The sequence below is a fragment of the Protopterus annectens genome, chromosome 8.part0 (assembly GCF_019279795.1).
Source record: "Protopterus annectens isolate FY-2018-M chromosome 8.part0, PAN1.0, whole genome shotgun sequence".
In the NCBI taxonomy this organism is placed as follows: Eukaryota; Metazoa; Chordata; order Ceratodontiformes; family Protopteridae; genus Protopterus; species Protopterus annectens.
The window spans coordinates 1365054399-1365072238 of NC_056741.1; the positions used below are offsets into that span (position 1 = coordinate 1365054399).

Genomic DNA, 17840 nt, shown 5'->3' on the forward strand with positions numbered 1-17840 from the left:
ATTCCTCAAAGAAGGCCATTTGATGATAAGGACAGACAACACCACAGTCATGTGGTACATCAACAAACAGGGAGGCACTCATTCATACCCCCTATGCAGAATGACTTTGGACCTTTGGAATCTGGCTCTCAGCTACAACATCCAGTTACAGGCAATATTTGTGCCAGGAAAAGAGAACACCCTAGCAGACATGTTAAGCAGAACCACCTCGGATGCTCACGAATGGATGCTACACCCGGACATCTTCAAGGCCATCACAAAGAAATGGGGAATGCCACAAATAGATCTATTCGCTTCCCCACTCAATCACCAGCTCAAAAAATTCTGCACAAGGACATTCCACCCACTTGCATGGAAGGTGGACTCTCTATCCTTCAGCTGGAAAGGCCTGACAGCATATGCATTTCCACCTCTACCCTTGATGCACAAGGTGCTACTGAAAATCAAAGAGGAACGTCCAAGAATAATCCTGATAGCTCCGAATTGGCCAAGACAACACTGGTACCCATTGCTGAGGAGCATGTCTCGGGAGAGAATGTGGTCAATACCCCTGATGCCTTTGATGTTAACTCAGAACAACTACAACATCATGCATCCAAACCTAAAAACCTTGCAACTGACTGCCTGGAACATCACATAGCAGCAACTAACCCAGACCTTTCCCAAAGGGTTAAAGTCATTATCCTTGAGGCCTGCAGACCTTCAACAAGAAGGAACTATGCAGGAAAATGGAAAAGGTTTGTCATTTGGAGTACTGAAAGAGGAAAAGATGTGTCGAACATAGATATTGCTAACATTCTGGAGTACTTGGCAGAGCTTCTACATACAGGCCTGTCCTATTCCTCCATCAAGATACATGCATCAGCTATTTCAGCAGAATACAGCTTCGCTCCACCTGTCTTTTCGCATCCTCTACTCAGGCAGTTCCTCAGAGGGATCAAGAATGTAAAACCTCCTAGGAAACCACCATTACCAGCATGGGACTTGAACTTTGTGCTAGAAAAGTTGACACTCCTCCGTTTGAACCAGCAGCAACAGCAGATCTGCAACACCTGTCATGGAAAACTGCTTTCCTACTGGCAATTACCTCAGCAAGGAGGGTTTCGAACTACAGGCCTTAATGGCAGTGCAACCCTTCCTAATCTTCCATCAAGATAGGGTGTCCATGAGAACTAATCCTACTTTTATGCCTAAGGTGGTATCCAGAGTGTCTTTAAACCAGGCAATCCACCTACCTACCTTCTTCCCCAATCCACAAAACAGGGGGGAAAGAATGCTGCATACCTTGGATGTACATAGACAGTTACGCTACTACCTGGACAGAACCAAAGTAACAGAAAAACTGACCAGCTTTTAGTAGCCTATGCAACAGGAAGGGAAGGAAAAGCAATTTCCAAACAGACAATCTCCAAATGGATAGGAAATTGCATAAGATTCTGTTACTCCTACCATGGAAAACCAATTCCACAGAACATAAGACCTCATTCTACAAGGGCTACATCCACTACCACAGCTTTCTTACGAGGAGTGGCAACCAAGGACATTATTGAGGCTACTTGGACCTCCGTGCATACATTTGCCAAGCATTATAATTTACCTCTATACTCTAGATCCCGAGCAGGGTTTGCCACTGCTGTACTGCAAGGGATCCTAACTACACCATAATTTTTCTTCCTCCACCCCTAGTTTGGCTATGGTATTCTACCCATTTGTTATGACTGCAGATGCATCCATGAAGGACATAGTACAGTTTTGTACCTACCATAAATGTAGATGTCCGAACTGGATAGCATCTGCAGTCAGGATTACCTCCCTCCTTCCCCTCTGTGGTACTCCTAGGGTATTTACCCTCCTAATAGCTAGCTGGGGGGGGAGTCTCTTATGGTGTATTTGTTTGTATATATGTACATATATGCTTATTTTTTGTGTTTGCCTTCTACCTTTTTGGAAACATTGGCATTTATCCAAAATTTAGCCTTCCAAGAGGGCAACTGGCATCTGGGGCAAGAAACACTGAGGAAAATGGCGTCGGCTGATGCCTTTATACCCGAAGACCAGCAGAGATGACGTCGGGTGAAGTGCGACATCAGCCGAAGCCGGACCCAGACTTTGGAATCCGGCCGACCGAAGGGCTGCCTGACGACAGGACAAACCATTTGTTATGACTGCAGATGCTATCCAGTTCGGACATCTACATTTATGGTAGGTACAAAACTGTACTTTCCTGCTATCATTAGGCCCCACTCTGCCAGGGCAACAGCTACATCTACAGCCTTCCTCAGGGGGGTTCCAACCAAGGAGATTTTGGAAGCTGCAACTTGGAGTTCAGTACACACCTTTACCAAACACTACCACTTACCACTTTACTCTAAGACTAGAGCTGGCTTCGCCACTGCAGTTCTGCATGGCCTTCTAGCCTCCTCTAACCCTCTATGAATCCTCCACCCATCCTTAGCTTTGGGATTCTACCCAAGTGTGATGACTGCAGCAGGGTAACACGATGTACATAGTACAGTTTTGTACCTACCATAAATGTAGATGTTCGAGTGTACACCCTGCTGCAGTCCTGGTTATCCCCCCTCCATCCCCTCTGATCTAACTGGCTAAATCTCTACAAAACCGTCCTGAAGTATTTGCTTATAGCTAGAAGGATTTTGTGTTTGTGCTAAAACTTCATAAATTGGTACTAATTACTGACCACCTTTTTGGGGGCACCTGACATCTGGGGCAAGAAAAACTGAAGAAAATGGCGTCGGATGCATTATATATACCCCTGGCGCACTGACGTCAGGGAAGAAGTGACAGCAACCGACACCGGACCAAGACTTTGGAATTCCGGCCGACTGCGGGACAGCCTGACGACAGGATAACCCAAGTGTGATGACTGCAGCAGGGTGTACACTCGAACATCTACATTTACGGTAGGTACAAAACTGTACTTTCTGTTTATCACGTTACACTGGAATATTTTTCATTGTGTGCTACACATATATTTTTCTATAGAAACATTTTATAGAGTTGCAGTGCAGCTTTCAGATGTCTACCATGATTTGAGAGGAAAAGCATATTTCTTTTAAAACTTTAAGAAGTTGGTTATTACAGATCTTGGATAAATAAAATCTGTGTTATGCATGTATTCTGTTTTTCTTTTTCCTTTCTAATGTAAATCACTTTCCTGAGATAGTAACAAGCATCTTTCATCTTTTTTCCGTGTAGGAAGGAGGCTGCAGTGTGCCTGTTGCAGTTCACACATTGATTAAAGACTCACAGGTAAAAGGCTATTCTTGTCTGAGCATTTAACTTGCTATCAGTGTTTATCTGGCATCTGACTCAAAGAAATGTGTGTGAGATGGACCAAACTATATTTGCGTGAAAGCTGCATTAATCTTTCTTTTTTGTGGGAGGCAAAGCCCCACAAGTCCCTACACAGAATATTTCTCAACCTGCAGAATGAAAATTCTACCAAGGCTGTTGAAAAGTAGGTATGTCTGGCTCAAAATCTGGACAAATAACTAGCATAAAACGTGCATACCAAACAACATACAACTTCTCTTCTGTTAGAATTGTAGGATACTGCTCATATTAGGATTGTGAGATACTGCTCAGAAACGAGATTAAACACTGATAGTGACTGCTGAAAAATCATTTTCTTATTATGAGATGAGATTGTAAATATTGCATGTGAAAACATTTGCTGTGTGTGCTTGATCCAGTTACTCATGTTAGCAGAGAAATTGTCACATGTTTTTGAGTACAGCTCTGTGCATCACTTACATATTGTACTGGCTCAGAATTCTGAACATCAATAGAATAGCATCAGAATAACTCCAGTCCAGAACATCAACAGAAATGACAGGGTGGGTTAGCATCACATTTTTATCATTAAAAAGTAAATATCAAGCTGTAGAATTTCCATAATTCAATAAACTAGACAAATATCTACATTATCTTCTAATACTTAGTATCACATTAAAAACATTTTTAATAAGTAGTTGATCTGCAGCTTATTGAACAGAACTGCTCGATTCCAAAATCGCAAATAAAAAAGAAAAAAAACAAAGTAAATTTTTTTTTTCAGGAGGCAAGCCCCCCTTGCCCCCCTGCTTATTTTATATTTATATATATATATATATATATATATATATATATATATATATATATATATATATACTCACCAACTCTGAATTTACACTTCAGTGGAGCATGGGTAAATTCGACGATTCCCCACTGTTTCGCAATTTCACACAGAAAAAAAACTTCTAGGTAATGTGTGTGTGTGTGTGTGTGTGTGTGTGTGTGTGTGTGTGTGTATATATGTGTGTCTTTTTTTATATATATATATATATATATATATATATATATATATATATATATATATATGTATATATATATATATATATATATATATGTATATATATATATGTATATGTATATATATATATATATATATATATATATATATTTATATATATATATAATATAACTCAACTAACTCCAGCACTCGTTAGTATAGTGTGCGCCCAAGCAACAATTGCCCAAAAATGCAAACAGCAATTCTTTTAAATCCAATTTTATTGTTCCTCCGTCATGGTGGCTTCGGACTGCCACAACTCCTTGGTACTACAGACCGGTTTCGCCCAATAGGCGTCCTCAGTGTTCCCAGTACCCGGATCTACATGCAGTACATTTATTTACATTTCAAACGCCCATTTAAAGAAACATAACATCTAATAATATGTGTATAAATATATATACACACACATTTTACTACTCAAGCAACATAATTCAGCTAAACTAATACATTAACAAACTAAATGTATATATTTTTTACAAGAAATATACAAGAACACTGAAAATTGTCTAATGGAAACCATTATATATCATAAGTTTTCATTCAACCCTGGTTTATATAAAGCGCCCAATTTCAACATCCACATCTTCTCTTTTTGGTCTAATATTTTATGTTTTTGTAACCTAGTCAAATTATCACCTAATACCCTGTCTATCCTTATATAAATAAAAAGTGCTCCTTTATGTTCTAACTGGTGCTTATATAAAGCACTTCGTGTTCTTTTGCAATTTATATCACTAACATGTAGTGCAAAAGCATCCAACACACTGATCAGTGGTTGCATTTCTGAAAAAGACAACGTACCAAAAGTGCAAAACATTGAACAGTTTCCTTTTGCAGTCCAACAATCAGAATCCTACCACTGCATTCAGACCAAATTTGTATAAATAGTGGTACTGTTACAGGAAGTTTTTTTGTAAGGTGCAGGATTAGGGTTAGGTTCAGGGTCAGACTTTAGGGTTAGCATGAATTAGGACCTGTAAACCAAAGAAATAGTGGGTACGCGAGGCCACCACCAAGGAAACAGCAAAATACTGGATAGAAACTCTTTAATAAAAAAGGTTGAGCACTTTCATCTCATTGTATATTGAAACTCGCACACATTTTATATATATAACAAAACAACTAAATAAGACAATCACAAAGATAAAACACCACTCTATTGAATTGTAATTAGTATATCGCTGGGATCACTTTAGGAGTAGGTTGTTTTGTGTATTTGTATCTCTTTCTTTATATGTATAGCTATATATGTGTATGTGTTTATACACACACACACACACGGATATATGTAAGATGGTCTCCGTCACAGTAGATTGAGACACAAAACTGACAAAAAAAAAAGTTCAGCTGTAATGTACATCAGGAATTTTCCTTTTTCTCCACAGAAAGTGCAACCATGGACCAAGTATATTTCATTTCGGGGGGGGTGTAAGGAAGAAATCCCATGTGAGGGGGGTGCTCCCCTGCAAAAAATGATATTTTATTTATTTTTTTTAAGTTTTGCTTATGCTGAAATTGTTGCTCGGCCCATGCATTAATAGTGTGTCAGTGGTTGCAGTGTCAACTTTTTGTGGTTGACTGTGTAAACATTGATCCTTGTTTTTTTTTTTTTTTAATTTCGTTATGTATACACACACACACACACACACATATATATATATATATATATATATATATATATATATATGTATATATAGAGAGAGAGAGTGAGTGTGAGAGGGTGTCAGAACTGATGTTAAATGAGGTGCTTTTCTCCCCAGTCCTCCCAAGTGGAATTTCCCAGTAAACAAAGATGTTTTTTATACATGAATAGTTGCAGTCTGTAAGAGTAGATGCTTTTACAGGATTGTTTTTCAGCCTTTAGTCTGTTTTCTATACTAGACAGTGGTAGGGGGGGTCTGGGAATATGTTCTTACCCTGCTGATCTGATGTTATCCATTTCATTATTCATCACATCTGGGTCTTGGATTTGATCCAGCACTTTACAGAACAGATTCAAGGCTCGAGCTCCTCTCATCTCCCATAATCCCTTTCTACCTTCTAACCCTTCGATCTCATTTGCTGCGTTTTGCTACAGACGTGATTCCTGGCTCGCATTGTTGATTAGAGGATTTCCTGTGTTTCTTACAGTTAAGTGATATTTTTTTGGTTTGACTAGGTAGTTTAGCTTTTCTCTTCCTCCCCTCCCTTTTTTAGGTCTCGTACAATTTTAAGCTTGTGTCTTTTCTTGCCCTTCCTTCCTTTTTGTTGCTTGGCACCTTTTCCTGTTATTCTCCTTCTGCTTTCAGCAGTTCCCTTCCTTTTAGCATAGTTTTTTTTAGGGCTCTTGGGGTTTCTTTCTGTGATTTACTTGAATTTGTTTTTCAGTTGTGTGTCTTGGCACAGAGTTGATCCCTGTTGATTAAGGGTTGTGTTGGTAGTTTAGTAGCAGGATTGGTTTCTCTGTGCCTTTGTGTGTGTGTGCTTGGTGGTAGGACTACATCAGAGAGAGGCAAACCTACCGGATTTAAAAGATGTTCTTTTTGTGGACTTAAGATGCCTAATTCTGACACCCACAAGAAGTGTGTTTATTGTCTGGGACCCGACCATCTCGAGGCTGAATGCTCAGTGTGCAGTGCATTCAGTCATCTGTTGTTGGCAGATCGCCGAAATAAACTGTTGCTGAAGGGCATGGTGCAAGTGGATCCCTTTGTTTTGGGATCTCCCTCCTCTAGTGGCCACAAGGACTCTGAGAGGAAAGCCTTCTGTGCCACCCCAGGTGCTACTCCTTTGGCTTCTCAAAAACGGCCAAGACACCCTGATAGCAGTTCCTCAGATCCAAAGTCGTCCTCGACAGTTTGGATCCAAAGGTTCAAGATCCATTATCTGGTGGGGTCGTCTCCTCAGATCAGAGACCCTCCGATCCTACCTCCATTTCCTCGGATCCTTCAGCTCCCCTGGATCCAAGGCAAACCGATCTACCAGGTTCGGATCTGACATGTTCATCAGATCAGAAATTAGTTATTCAGGGCTCCCCAGTTGGATCTTCTTGGGATCCAAAGTTTTTGAATCCCAAGCATAGGAGTCATTCCCCATATCAGGAACGCCATAGGGTGGTGATGGGATCCAAGCTGGCTTCCCCATCTAAATCCACCCAGATCCTCCAGGAGCATCATGCCTTCTGATATGGAGAGGATGATGAGCAGTTGCCTTAGCACCCAGAGAGAGAGATGGGCCTTTTGGCATTCGGTTTTGGAATCCCAGGTCCCGGTTTCCCCTAAGGAGGTGTTGGTGGATCCAGGAATGTCAGTTTTCCTGGTTCTTCTAGGGTCCCTGACTGGCTCTGTCCCTATGGTTTTGGATCAGACCAGGTCTGTGCTTCGAGAGGTCAGCACTTGGTCCCTGGGAGCTCTGCTCCCTCTTCCCTTGTAGCTACAGGGGACAGGGACAAGGTTTCCTTGTGTTCGGTGTTTCAGGTAGCAGAGTTAGCCTTCTCCAAGTCTGGAGCAGCATCCAACCCCCTTCAAGAACTTCCCAGCCCATCACAATCAGGTGTCCTAAGCCCATACTTCCTGTCCAAGGTCAGCCCTCCCTAGATAGCCTTCAGGCATGAAGAACCCCAGGGTTTCTCCTCTCTTCTGAGTCCTTTCCTGAACCCCTTACAGAAGAGCCACCTCGGAAGAGAAGGTGCAAGAGGAGGCACTTGGACTCCCTTAAGGAGGACACCGATTTTTGATGAAGCGGATGGGTCCCCAGATCTCCACCAGATGACGTCTCCTTCGAGGACATTCTGGAGCTGTTAAAGCAGAAAGGTGAATGGTCTCCCCAGTCACCATCTTCGGAGGAATCTGTGTTCCTGAAGGCTTTTGGGATAGGCCCATCTACTTTCTGGGTCTCCCCTGCAGACGAGCTTATTCATCTCATCACATGCAAGGCGTGGAAGGAATCTGACACTGTGGAACCGGTTCCTAAGAAAGCGGATAAGTTTTTGAGCCACCCACAGACAGATCGCACTGGAGCAATTCAGTGGCACTCGATGCTATCATGTTTGCTGCTGACTGAACAGACCTCCAGTGTCCATCCCCCGACCCGAGAGTCTCAGACGATTGACAGACACGGGAAGTTCATTTACGATTCAACTACCTTTGGCCTGAGACCCCTAAATTACTTGGCACATTTTACGTGCCTCTAAAGAGATCTGGTCTCTGAACTGACCAAATCTCTTTCAGAGTTGATGCCGGCGAAGGACCTCAAGAAGGTATCTCTCAAGTTCAACACTTTTTCGTCTATTAACAATTCATCAATGAGGTTGATCTGCAATGTAGTGGAGGATACTTCTTGAGCAGCTGGCACAGGCATTGCCATGAGGCGTCATGCCTGGATGTGGTTATGTGAGTTCGCGGAACCCTTCAAAGCGTCTCTTACATTCCCCTTTCACAACCTACTCCAGTTTCCAAGAAGGCTCTCCTTGACGTGCCACCCAGACAGAGAGGACTAGCCTAAAGAGAAGTTTTGGCACTTCTAGAAAAAAGAGCCATCCAGGATGTCCCAACAGGACAAAGAGTACCTGGAACTTATTGTTGCTTTTTTTGGTACCAAAAAGACTAGAGATCTGCAAATGATTTTGGACCTTAGCAGACTGAATTTGTCAGTCAAGAAGTCAAAGTTCCGGATGGTCACTGTTCGGTCCATCCTGCCACTGCTGCAGAAGGACAAATGTATGTGCTGCATAGACCTCCATGACGCTTACTATCATATCAAGATAGATAAGCGCTCCAGGAGGCACCTCCACTTCCCTATCAGTGCCGATCATTTTCAGTTCAGAGCCTTACCATTTGGACTCAATACAGCCCCAGGGTGTTTATCAAATGCTTGGTAGTCATAGCGGCTCACCTGAGGCTTCAGGGAATTCAGTTCTTTCCATACCTGGATGATTGGCTCCTCTCAGCTCACACGAGGCATCAGCTGGTTTCTGTTAGGCAGTATCTCTTGCAAACAGACCTCCCAACTGTACCGAATTACTTGTTTTTTACCGAGTTTTGGGGTTCAAAAGTGGGGTGCCACGTTTCCCGAGTGGCACCCCTTCATTTCCGATTTTTTCCCCAGTTTGTTTACTTTTTTCGCATTTGCAACTGACGTCATCATATGCGCGATGACGTCAGTGCCGTCGGGGCTACTACCTATCAAAATTGAGCCCTCACATGCATTTTCGGCTGGGCGCTCAAGTTTTCAAAATCCTGGCAAGGCTGTGGACTGCTCTCTGCAAGTGAGAACCAGGAATGGATATATTTTCGTTTTGTGAGCTGAATGGACAAGGCAGGCAGACTGAATATTTTCAGATATATTTTTGTTTTGTGAGCTGAACGGGCTGTGGGTCTGCTTAGTCTGCTCTCTGCAAGCAGCAGAAACCGGGAATGTACGTATATATTTTCATTTGGTGTGTGTGTGTGTGTGTGGTGAGATGGACTATCAATAAAAATATTCAAAGTCGTCACTCCAGCCTAAAAGATTACAATTAAACAAGGTAGCACATTCAACTTTCCAACATACCTATCGACTGTCCCTAATTCTGGCTTAAACGTTTACTTTGACCCTCTTACAACTGACAATTTGTGGAGAAACAGTGGTGAATTACACTTAATAATGAAAATAGAAGTTATTAATCTTTATTCCGACAGCTTCTCTGACTAATAACTGTACCAGTATATTAAAATGTGTCCCTGTTTGGTGAGAAACACCTAGACAAGTTTTATAGATACCTGTTGTTTTGATTTAGTTCCAACATGCTGCCCACCATGCGTTACTACAGCGACTTGGAAACTCCAGTACTAGAAAGAGAGTTCCAGAATTGAGTAACACCTACAGCAAGCAAAAACTTGTTGCAAACAGAAACCATTCCCAGTTTCAAAAGGAAACGAGGTGAAAAACGATCCAATATGCAACAAGTGACAGCTTGGTTACAGTGTTGATCTGTCAGACTGCTTTCTCTCAGCAAACAGGCCTTCGTTGGGAGCAGTCACTTTATTAACAACAATGTTTTACTAGCTTGAATGAAAGCACAGAAAGTCTTACACAGAGTAACATCTGCAGTGACAACAAGAAAACGCCCCTCCCACAGTAGCACAAAAAATATCAGCAACAACACGAGACTAAAAAGGAAGCAGAACACTCACGACAAAAAATAAGGTTAGAACTTCAGCACAATGGCCCATAGGAAGCATATGCCACTTAGCAACTCCGTAGAATACTCTTCTCCCTCTCCTTATGCATAGTACTGAGGAATTGTTACCCACTGGATTAGTTTCCATCATTAACGTTTAATGAATAAAAAATCACATGGAAACAGATAAGATCAGCCGAATTCCATGATGCAACTTGGGTGCAACAGCTTGAGTAGTTATTTTCACTTCCTATTCACAACGGAGCGAGTTGCGGCAACAGAAAATAAATAAAGGTGCCGGGTACTAAAATACATCTCAGATGAAGATTTTGTCTTTCTTTTTTCATGCACCAACTAGATTTACAATAACTCGATCATTAAAAACTTGGAATTATCGATTCATGGTGCACAATGTATCAATCAGTTGACTAAACATTATGCAACAAATAATTCTTAAAAGTAACTACAAAATAGCTCCTATTTAAAGACCTGCTATAGCACAACATACATTGCTCCTCCTTCTGGACCCCTGCTGTGCTTTTTAATGTTAATAACTTCAGAGGTATTTTGAAAACTGTTTCCTCGCATTAGTTCCACCCCATCCTTTAATTTCCACTCATACACTCAAAACAAATCAGTGGTTAATACATTTATTTTCTAGAACAAGTCAAACTACAGGGTCATAAAGCGCACCATCTGAAAACAGTTTTTACTGTCATGGAGGAGAACTAGAAGCACTCTCTCTTACTATTTGGTGCACCTATACATACTCAAAAACACTACTGCTTTACCAAATCATGATTTACATTTCGGCCAACTGCCCAAGCAGACTGGGTGCTCCTTCTTGTTGCCACTGGCCCACTGCTGTGTGGTAAATCGCTTGCTAATACCTGAATGGAAAATCCCCAAAAGCTGATTAGTAGCCACAAACCAATTTTCATTCTCTGGTTTTCGCTTGTTCATGGTGTTCCTGACTGTCTGAATGAGTGGAGTTTATACCAAATGGCTCAATTATAGCTTATGCAATAGGATCTAAGTGTTGTTTGCTAGGGGCTCATTTGTTTTGTATTGCATGTCATAATGCTGCTGTCAATGTATGAGCAGTTCCTGTAAAGATGCAGCTGTCTTACTGTCATGTTCGCTCACATCACATAAGCTCAGGAGCATTATTTAGGACTAGATATATTGGTTTGCCAGTTTATCTATTTATGTTTATTGACCAAGAATGTTGAGCTGGCATGTCTTCATTCTTTGGTAGAGTCCTGGTGAGCATTTTCCCCAAAATATTAAAAAGTATTATTACTTTTTTGGTGGAGTGTAGAGATCATCCACAAGTCCACCAGTGCATAACTGGATAGAGAACTATCTCTCCAAAAAGACTTTTGAATAGTTACTTTCTATGGACATTTAAAATTAACTGTAGTCTTTTAAAGGCTAGCACTGCATTTTTAGGGATTTCGGCAAATTTCAGACCAGCAATTGATAAAAGCTATGTAACACAAACTTGCATTTGTGGTCATGTCAATACTTCATAGATGAAAATAGTATTATTTCAGAATATGCTGTAATGGTTTAAATGTAAATACAGATTTCAATGGTAGACATAGTTTCTCTATAGATCAAAGTACTTAAATGTCTAATAGCAATTACTATTTTGCTAGAATTGCTGTGAAGCAGCTCTGGTTACACTGCATATATTAGTTAAATTGCTAGCAGTCTGTTGCTGATTCACAAGTGTCACTACTCAGCTAAGCTCAGTGTTAGTTTTCTATAATTCCAATTTAGTCAGTACTACTTTGCTGGAAGCTTCCAACTCATTACTGTAATGACAGGTCACTTCCCTGCACATTGCTTGGTATTACCAGCTGTACACTGCCTGCAAAAAACTACTTAAAAGTGTATGTGGCTATGCATTTTAAAACCCTTTTTGATCATTTGACTAGTTTCTTGTGGCCCTGTGCTTTAGTATACCACAGGACTGTGTCTTTTCATGGAATGTACTTTTACGTTGTTCATCTTGTATCGTGTTATCAATCTTAATATCATGTTATCTATCCACAGTTAGATAGTTGAGTTAAAATACTGTTGCAGTTTCTTGCCTTTGACTTAATTAGTATTAGGTTGTTGTCTCTCCTGTATACTTAGGTTGCAACTTCCATTGGTGGTACTAGAGTGGGGTACGTCAGAGCATGTGCACCCCCTGTGTGCCCCACTCCCTGGAATACTAAATGTCCATCACCTTGGTGAGCACTCTCAAGCATGATTCACTCTTTCTGCAAACATGATGTCCTTCATGGATGCATCTGCAGTCATAACAACTGGGTTGTCCTGTCGTCAGGCAGCCCTTTGGTCGGCCGGATTCCAAAGTCCGGGTCCGGCTTCGGCTGATGTCGCACTTCACCCGACGTCATCTCTGCTGGTCTTCGGGTATAAAGGCATCAGCCGACGCCATTTTCTTCAGTCTTTCTTGCCGCGCAGCGCCCGAAGCAGAAGCTGTTCGCAAGTGCCGGTCGGTCAGATCCAGAGATTACTACTACTGAATACTCCTTCGAAGGCTTCTAAAAGCTAAGTACCCCGTTGGGGACTCTTTCTTGCCTCAGCCGATGTCAGAAAAAGTCAATAACTGTTTAACTTGTGGGAAACAAATACCTCATAAAGATTTCCACTCTTACTCTTTGCCTTGTTTAGGCCCAGACCACGACGTAGCAGCCTGTTCGGCCTGTGCTTCTTTCAACCGACGAACGCTTAGACGTCGGTCGGAGTTTGCTGAACAGTTTTTCGGCTCTGAATTTGCGTCCATTATGCCGGCGGATCCGCCGACTACCCAAATTCTTAAAAAGCGCAAAGAAAGACCGAGACTGGCGGTCCGGGGTTTCGCCGAAACCATGGTTAAGCAAATCGCGAGTGTCTCGGTTTCGCCGAAACCGAGAAAACTGATCAGAGTACAGCCGAATCAATGACTTCTACTGAGGTTCCGGTTACCTTACTTGAATCGGCCTCAGAAATTTTACCTACTACAGTGGTTACTAGTGACTTATCAGACACCATCCCTTTGGATGTCTCTACCCCAGCACGTGGTGCTGCTAGGCCTCCTGCAGCCATGTCTATTAAGGCCTTCGCCAGGGCTAAAGCAGCCAAATCTACTAAGTCAGTGCCTGTTAAACCCCCCTCAACCAGGCCCACTTCTAGGTCACAAATGCTTACTCTGGCAGAAGATTTAATATCCTTAATTAGGGGATCTCAATCTCACCCAGACAGGGCCTCTCAGCCCCCAGAAAAGAGACCTAGAGCAGAGCCCCTGAGCCTGTGTCCTCTGATGATTCTGCGGAAGACTCAGATATTACAGACCAGCCAGAGGCTCCTTTCTCCAATTTTGAGGACTCAGATGCTGAAGAATCCATTCCAGCTGCTTCCCCACCAGAAGAATTCTCCTTTGGGGAAACCTTACATGCCATGAGAGAACAATTCCAATGGCAGGAACAGGATTTTCAGACTCCAGAAAAAGACTTAGGACTTTTCTGCACCTACCACAACACAGGCCCTTAGCTATACCTCCTGTCCTCTCTGTTGTGGACGATGCATTTAATGATGGTTGCACTGCACCAGATTCTTTACCTCCAGCACCTGCCAAACCAGATAGATTTTACAGGGTGCCAGACACTCATCATCACCTATACAAGGCCCCTCTTGCAGACCCGAAACTATATCCCAGGGCCCTAAGGCAGTAGCCTCAACCACAGCAAAACCCTATTCCTTCTGAAAGGGAAGCCAGGTCTTTAGACAGATGGGGCAAAAAGGTTTACACCTCTGCTACTCTCTCAGCTAGAGCTTTAAACTGTCAGTTTCACATGATACAATACCAAGAGTTTATGCTTGATCAGTTAACTAAAAGCTATCCTCTGATGACTCTATAGATAAGAAAATCTATTAGAAATGGTAAATAACATACAACAGGTTAGTAACCATTCCTTAAAATGTGGCTATGATGCACTGGAGGCTTCATTTAGATCAGCCATGACTGGCACAGTGATAAGAAGACATGCATGGCTGAAGGAACAAGTTTTACCGGATCATGTTAAAGCTAAGTTATTAGATGCTCCTATGGATAAGACCAGTTTGTTTGGTACACCTGCCCAGCAGGTAATGAAGAAAATGGAAGAAAAGGCAAAATCTGTACAAACGGTTAAAGATTTCTTGCAGGTTCAGCCCCCAAGGTTTAGCAGGAACTAGCCTGCCAAAAATTGGTCCTTTCCTGACTCCACAAGATCCCAAAGGGGCAGGAATAGACGTTCCAGAGGCAGAAATCAATCCAGAGGGGGTGCTTACAGAGGACGACAGTGGCAAGGTAATAACAGAGCCACAGGCACAGCCACTACCACTACAACAGGGCAATCACAGTGACTTGATTCTAACTCCGCCTACCAGGGAACAAATAGCAGCACCCTTAGGCGGAAAATTAACCTTATTTTCCAAGAACTGGCACTATATCACAAAAGACAAGTGGATTTTGCAAACCATAGACCAAGGTTACCGGTTCCACTTCCACACTATACCAGTCAAAGAGGAATGCCAAACCTACCTCCAAATCAAAAACAGAAGCTCTACAGCAGATAATGCAATTAACAAAGATGAGAGCTGTGGAAAGAGTACCAATAACAGAACAAGGCAAAGGATTCTACTCCAGACTATTCCTAGTTCCAAGAAAGGAAAAAGTTGGAGACCTATTCTCGATCTGTCCACCTTAAACACATACATCATTGTCCCAAAATTCAAGATGCTGACCCTACAGCAACTTCTTCCCATGCTGGGCAAGGAGTGTTGGCTGGTAACTCTAGATCTCAAGGAGGCATACCTGCACGTCCCCATTCGACCAATTTGCAGAAGATACCTCAGATTTCTTGCAGGATCAGAGCACTATCAATTCTCAGCATTGCCCTTTGGCTTATCTACTGCGCCCAGAGTATTCACAAAATGCCTGGCATCAGTAATCGCCCACTGCAGACTACAGGGAATCCAAATTTATCCATACCTGGACGACTGCCTGCTACAAGGGGACAACAAAAGCAAGCTGACAACAGATTTACAAAGGGTCATTTACTTGCTACAAGCACTGGGATACACAGTCAATTTGCAAAAATCAAGGCTGATTCCATCCCAAACAAGGACATTCTTGGGCGGAATTGGACACAGTAAAACAAATGGCATTCCTAACTGCAGAAAAACAAAAGATCTCCTCTTTACTTCTTGGCACTAACAAACCACAGCAAGCTAACAGCAAGAAAAGTTCTGCAGGCCTTGGGCTTCATGGCATCATGCATAATCTTGGTTCCACATGCCAGACTGCATATGAGAAAACTACAGTGGTACCTAAAGAATTTATGGTCCCAACACAGGCACAGCCTAGAAGCAGAAATTCCACTAATTCCATGCCTAAAACAGGAGTTCCTATGGTGGGCTCAAGCATGCCAGTCAAACCCAGGCTTACCCTTTCACAAATATCAAGCAAGCCAAACCATCACAACAGACGCCTCAGACCTAGGATGGGGGACTCACATGCTGGACAAATGCGTGCAAGGATTGTGGACGCAGGACCAACTTCACCTGCACACCAACCTAAAAGAAATGCTGGCAGTAAAACTGGCAATCCAAAAATTCAGACCATTTCTCAAAGAAGGCCATTTGATGATAAGGACAGACAACACCACAGTCATGTGGTACATCAACAAACAGGGAGGCACTCATTCATACCCCTATGCAGAATGACTTTGGACCTTTGGAACCTGGCACTCAGCTACAACATCCAGTTACAGGCAATGTTTGTACCGGGAAAGGAGAACACTCTAGCAGACATGTTAAGCAGAACCACCTCGGATGCTCACGAATGGATGCTACACCGGACATCTTCAAGACCATCGCAAAGAAATGGGGAATGCCACAGATGGATCTATTCGCTTCCCCTCTCAACCACCAGCTCAAAAAATTCTGCACAAGGACATTCCATCCACTTGCATCGAAAGTGGATTCGCTCTCCTTCAGCTGGAAAGGCCTGACAGCATATGCATTCCCACCTCTTCCCTTGATACACAAGGTATTACTAAAAATCAAGGAGGAACGTCCAAGGATAATCCTGATAGCTCCAAACTGGCCAAGACAACACTGGTACCCATTGCTGAGGAGCATGTCTCGGGACAAAATGTTGTCAATACCCCTGATGCCTTTGATGTTAACTCAGAACAACTACAGCATCATGCATCCAAACCTAAAAATGTTGCAGCTGACTGCATGGCACATCACATAGCAGCAACTATTCCAGATCTCTCCCAAAGGGTTAAAGACATTATCCTTGAAGCCCGCAGACCTTCAACAAGAAGGAACTATGCAGGAAATGGAAAAGGTTTGTCATTTGGAGTGCTGAAAGAGGGAAGGATGTGTCGAATATAGATATGGCTAACATTCTGGAGTACTTGGCAGAGCTTCTACATACAGGCCTGTCCTATTCCTCCATCAAGATACATGCATCAGCTATTTCAGCAGAATACAGCTTTGATCCACCTGTCTTCTCACATCCTCTACTCAGGCAGTTCCTCAGAGGGATCAAGAATGTAAAACCTCCTAGGAAACCACCACTGCCAGCTTGGGATTTGAACTTTGTGCTAGAAAAGTTGACACTGCACCTTTTGAACCAGCAGCAACAGCAGACCTACAGCATCTTTCATGGAAAACTGCTTTCCTACTGGCAATAACCTCAGCAAGGAGGGTTTCTGAACTTCAGGCCCTAATGGCAGTACAACCCTTCCTAATCTTCCACCAAGACAGAGTGTCCATGAGGACTAATCCTACATTTCTGCCTAAGGTGGTATCCAGAGTGTCCTTAAACCAGGCAATCCACCTACCTACCTTCTTCCCCAACCCACAAAACAGAGGGAAAGAATGCTGCATACCTTGGATGTACACAGACAGCTACGCTACTACCTGGACAGAACAAAAGTAACAGAAAACTGACCAGCTTTTTGTAGCCTATGCAACAGGAAGGGAAGGAAAAGCAATTTCCAAACAGACAATCTCCAAATGGATAGGAAATTGCATACGATTCTGTTACTCCTTCCATGGAAAACCAATTCCACAGAACATACGACCTCATTCTACAAGAGCAACAGCCACTACCACAGCCTTCTTACGAGGAGTGGCAACCAAGGACATTATTGAGGCGGCTACTTGGACCTCCGTGCATACATTTGCCAAGCATTATAATTTACCTCTGTATTCCAGATCCCGAGCAGGGTTTGCCACTGCTGTACTGCAAGGGATCCTAACCACACCATAATCTATTCTTCCTCCTCCCCTAGT

General features: G+C 42.6%; 1 protein-coding gene across 2 annotated transcripts in view; it reads left to right on the top strand.

Moving 5' to 3' along the window:
- HMBS (hydroxymethylbilane synthase) overlaps positions 1–17840 on the top strand; it is a 378523-nt gene that overhangs the window by 276038 nt on the left and 84645 nt on the right. For both annotated transcript variants that reach the window (XM_044080943.1, XM_044080944.1), the window contains exon 12: positions 3217–3270. In XM_044080943.1, the coding sequence (XP_043936878.1) occupies positions 3217–3270 (54 nt within the window). The remainder of the gene's footprint in view (positions 1–3216; positions 3271–17840) is intronic.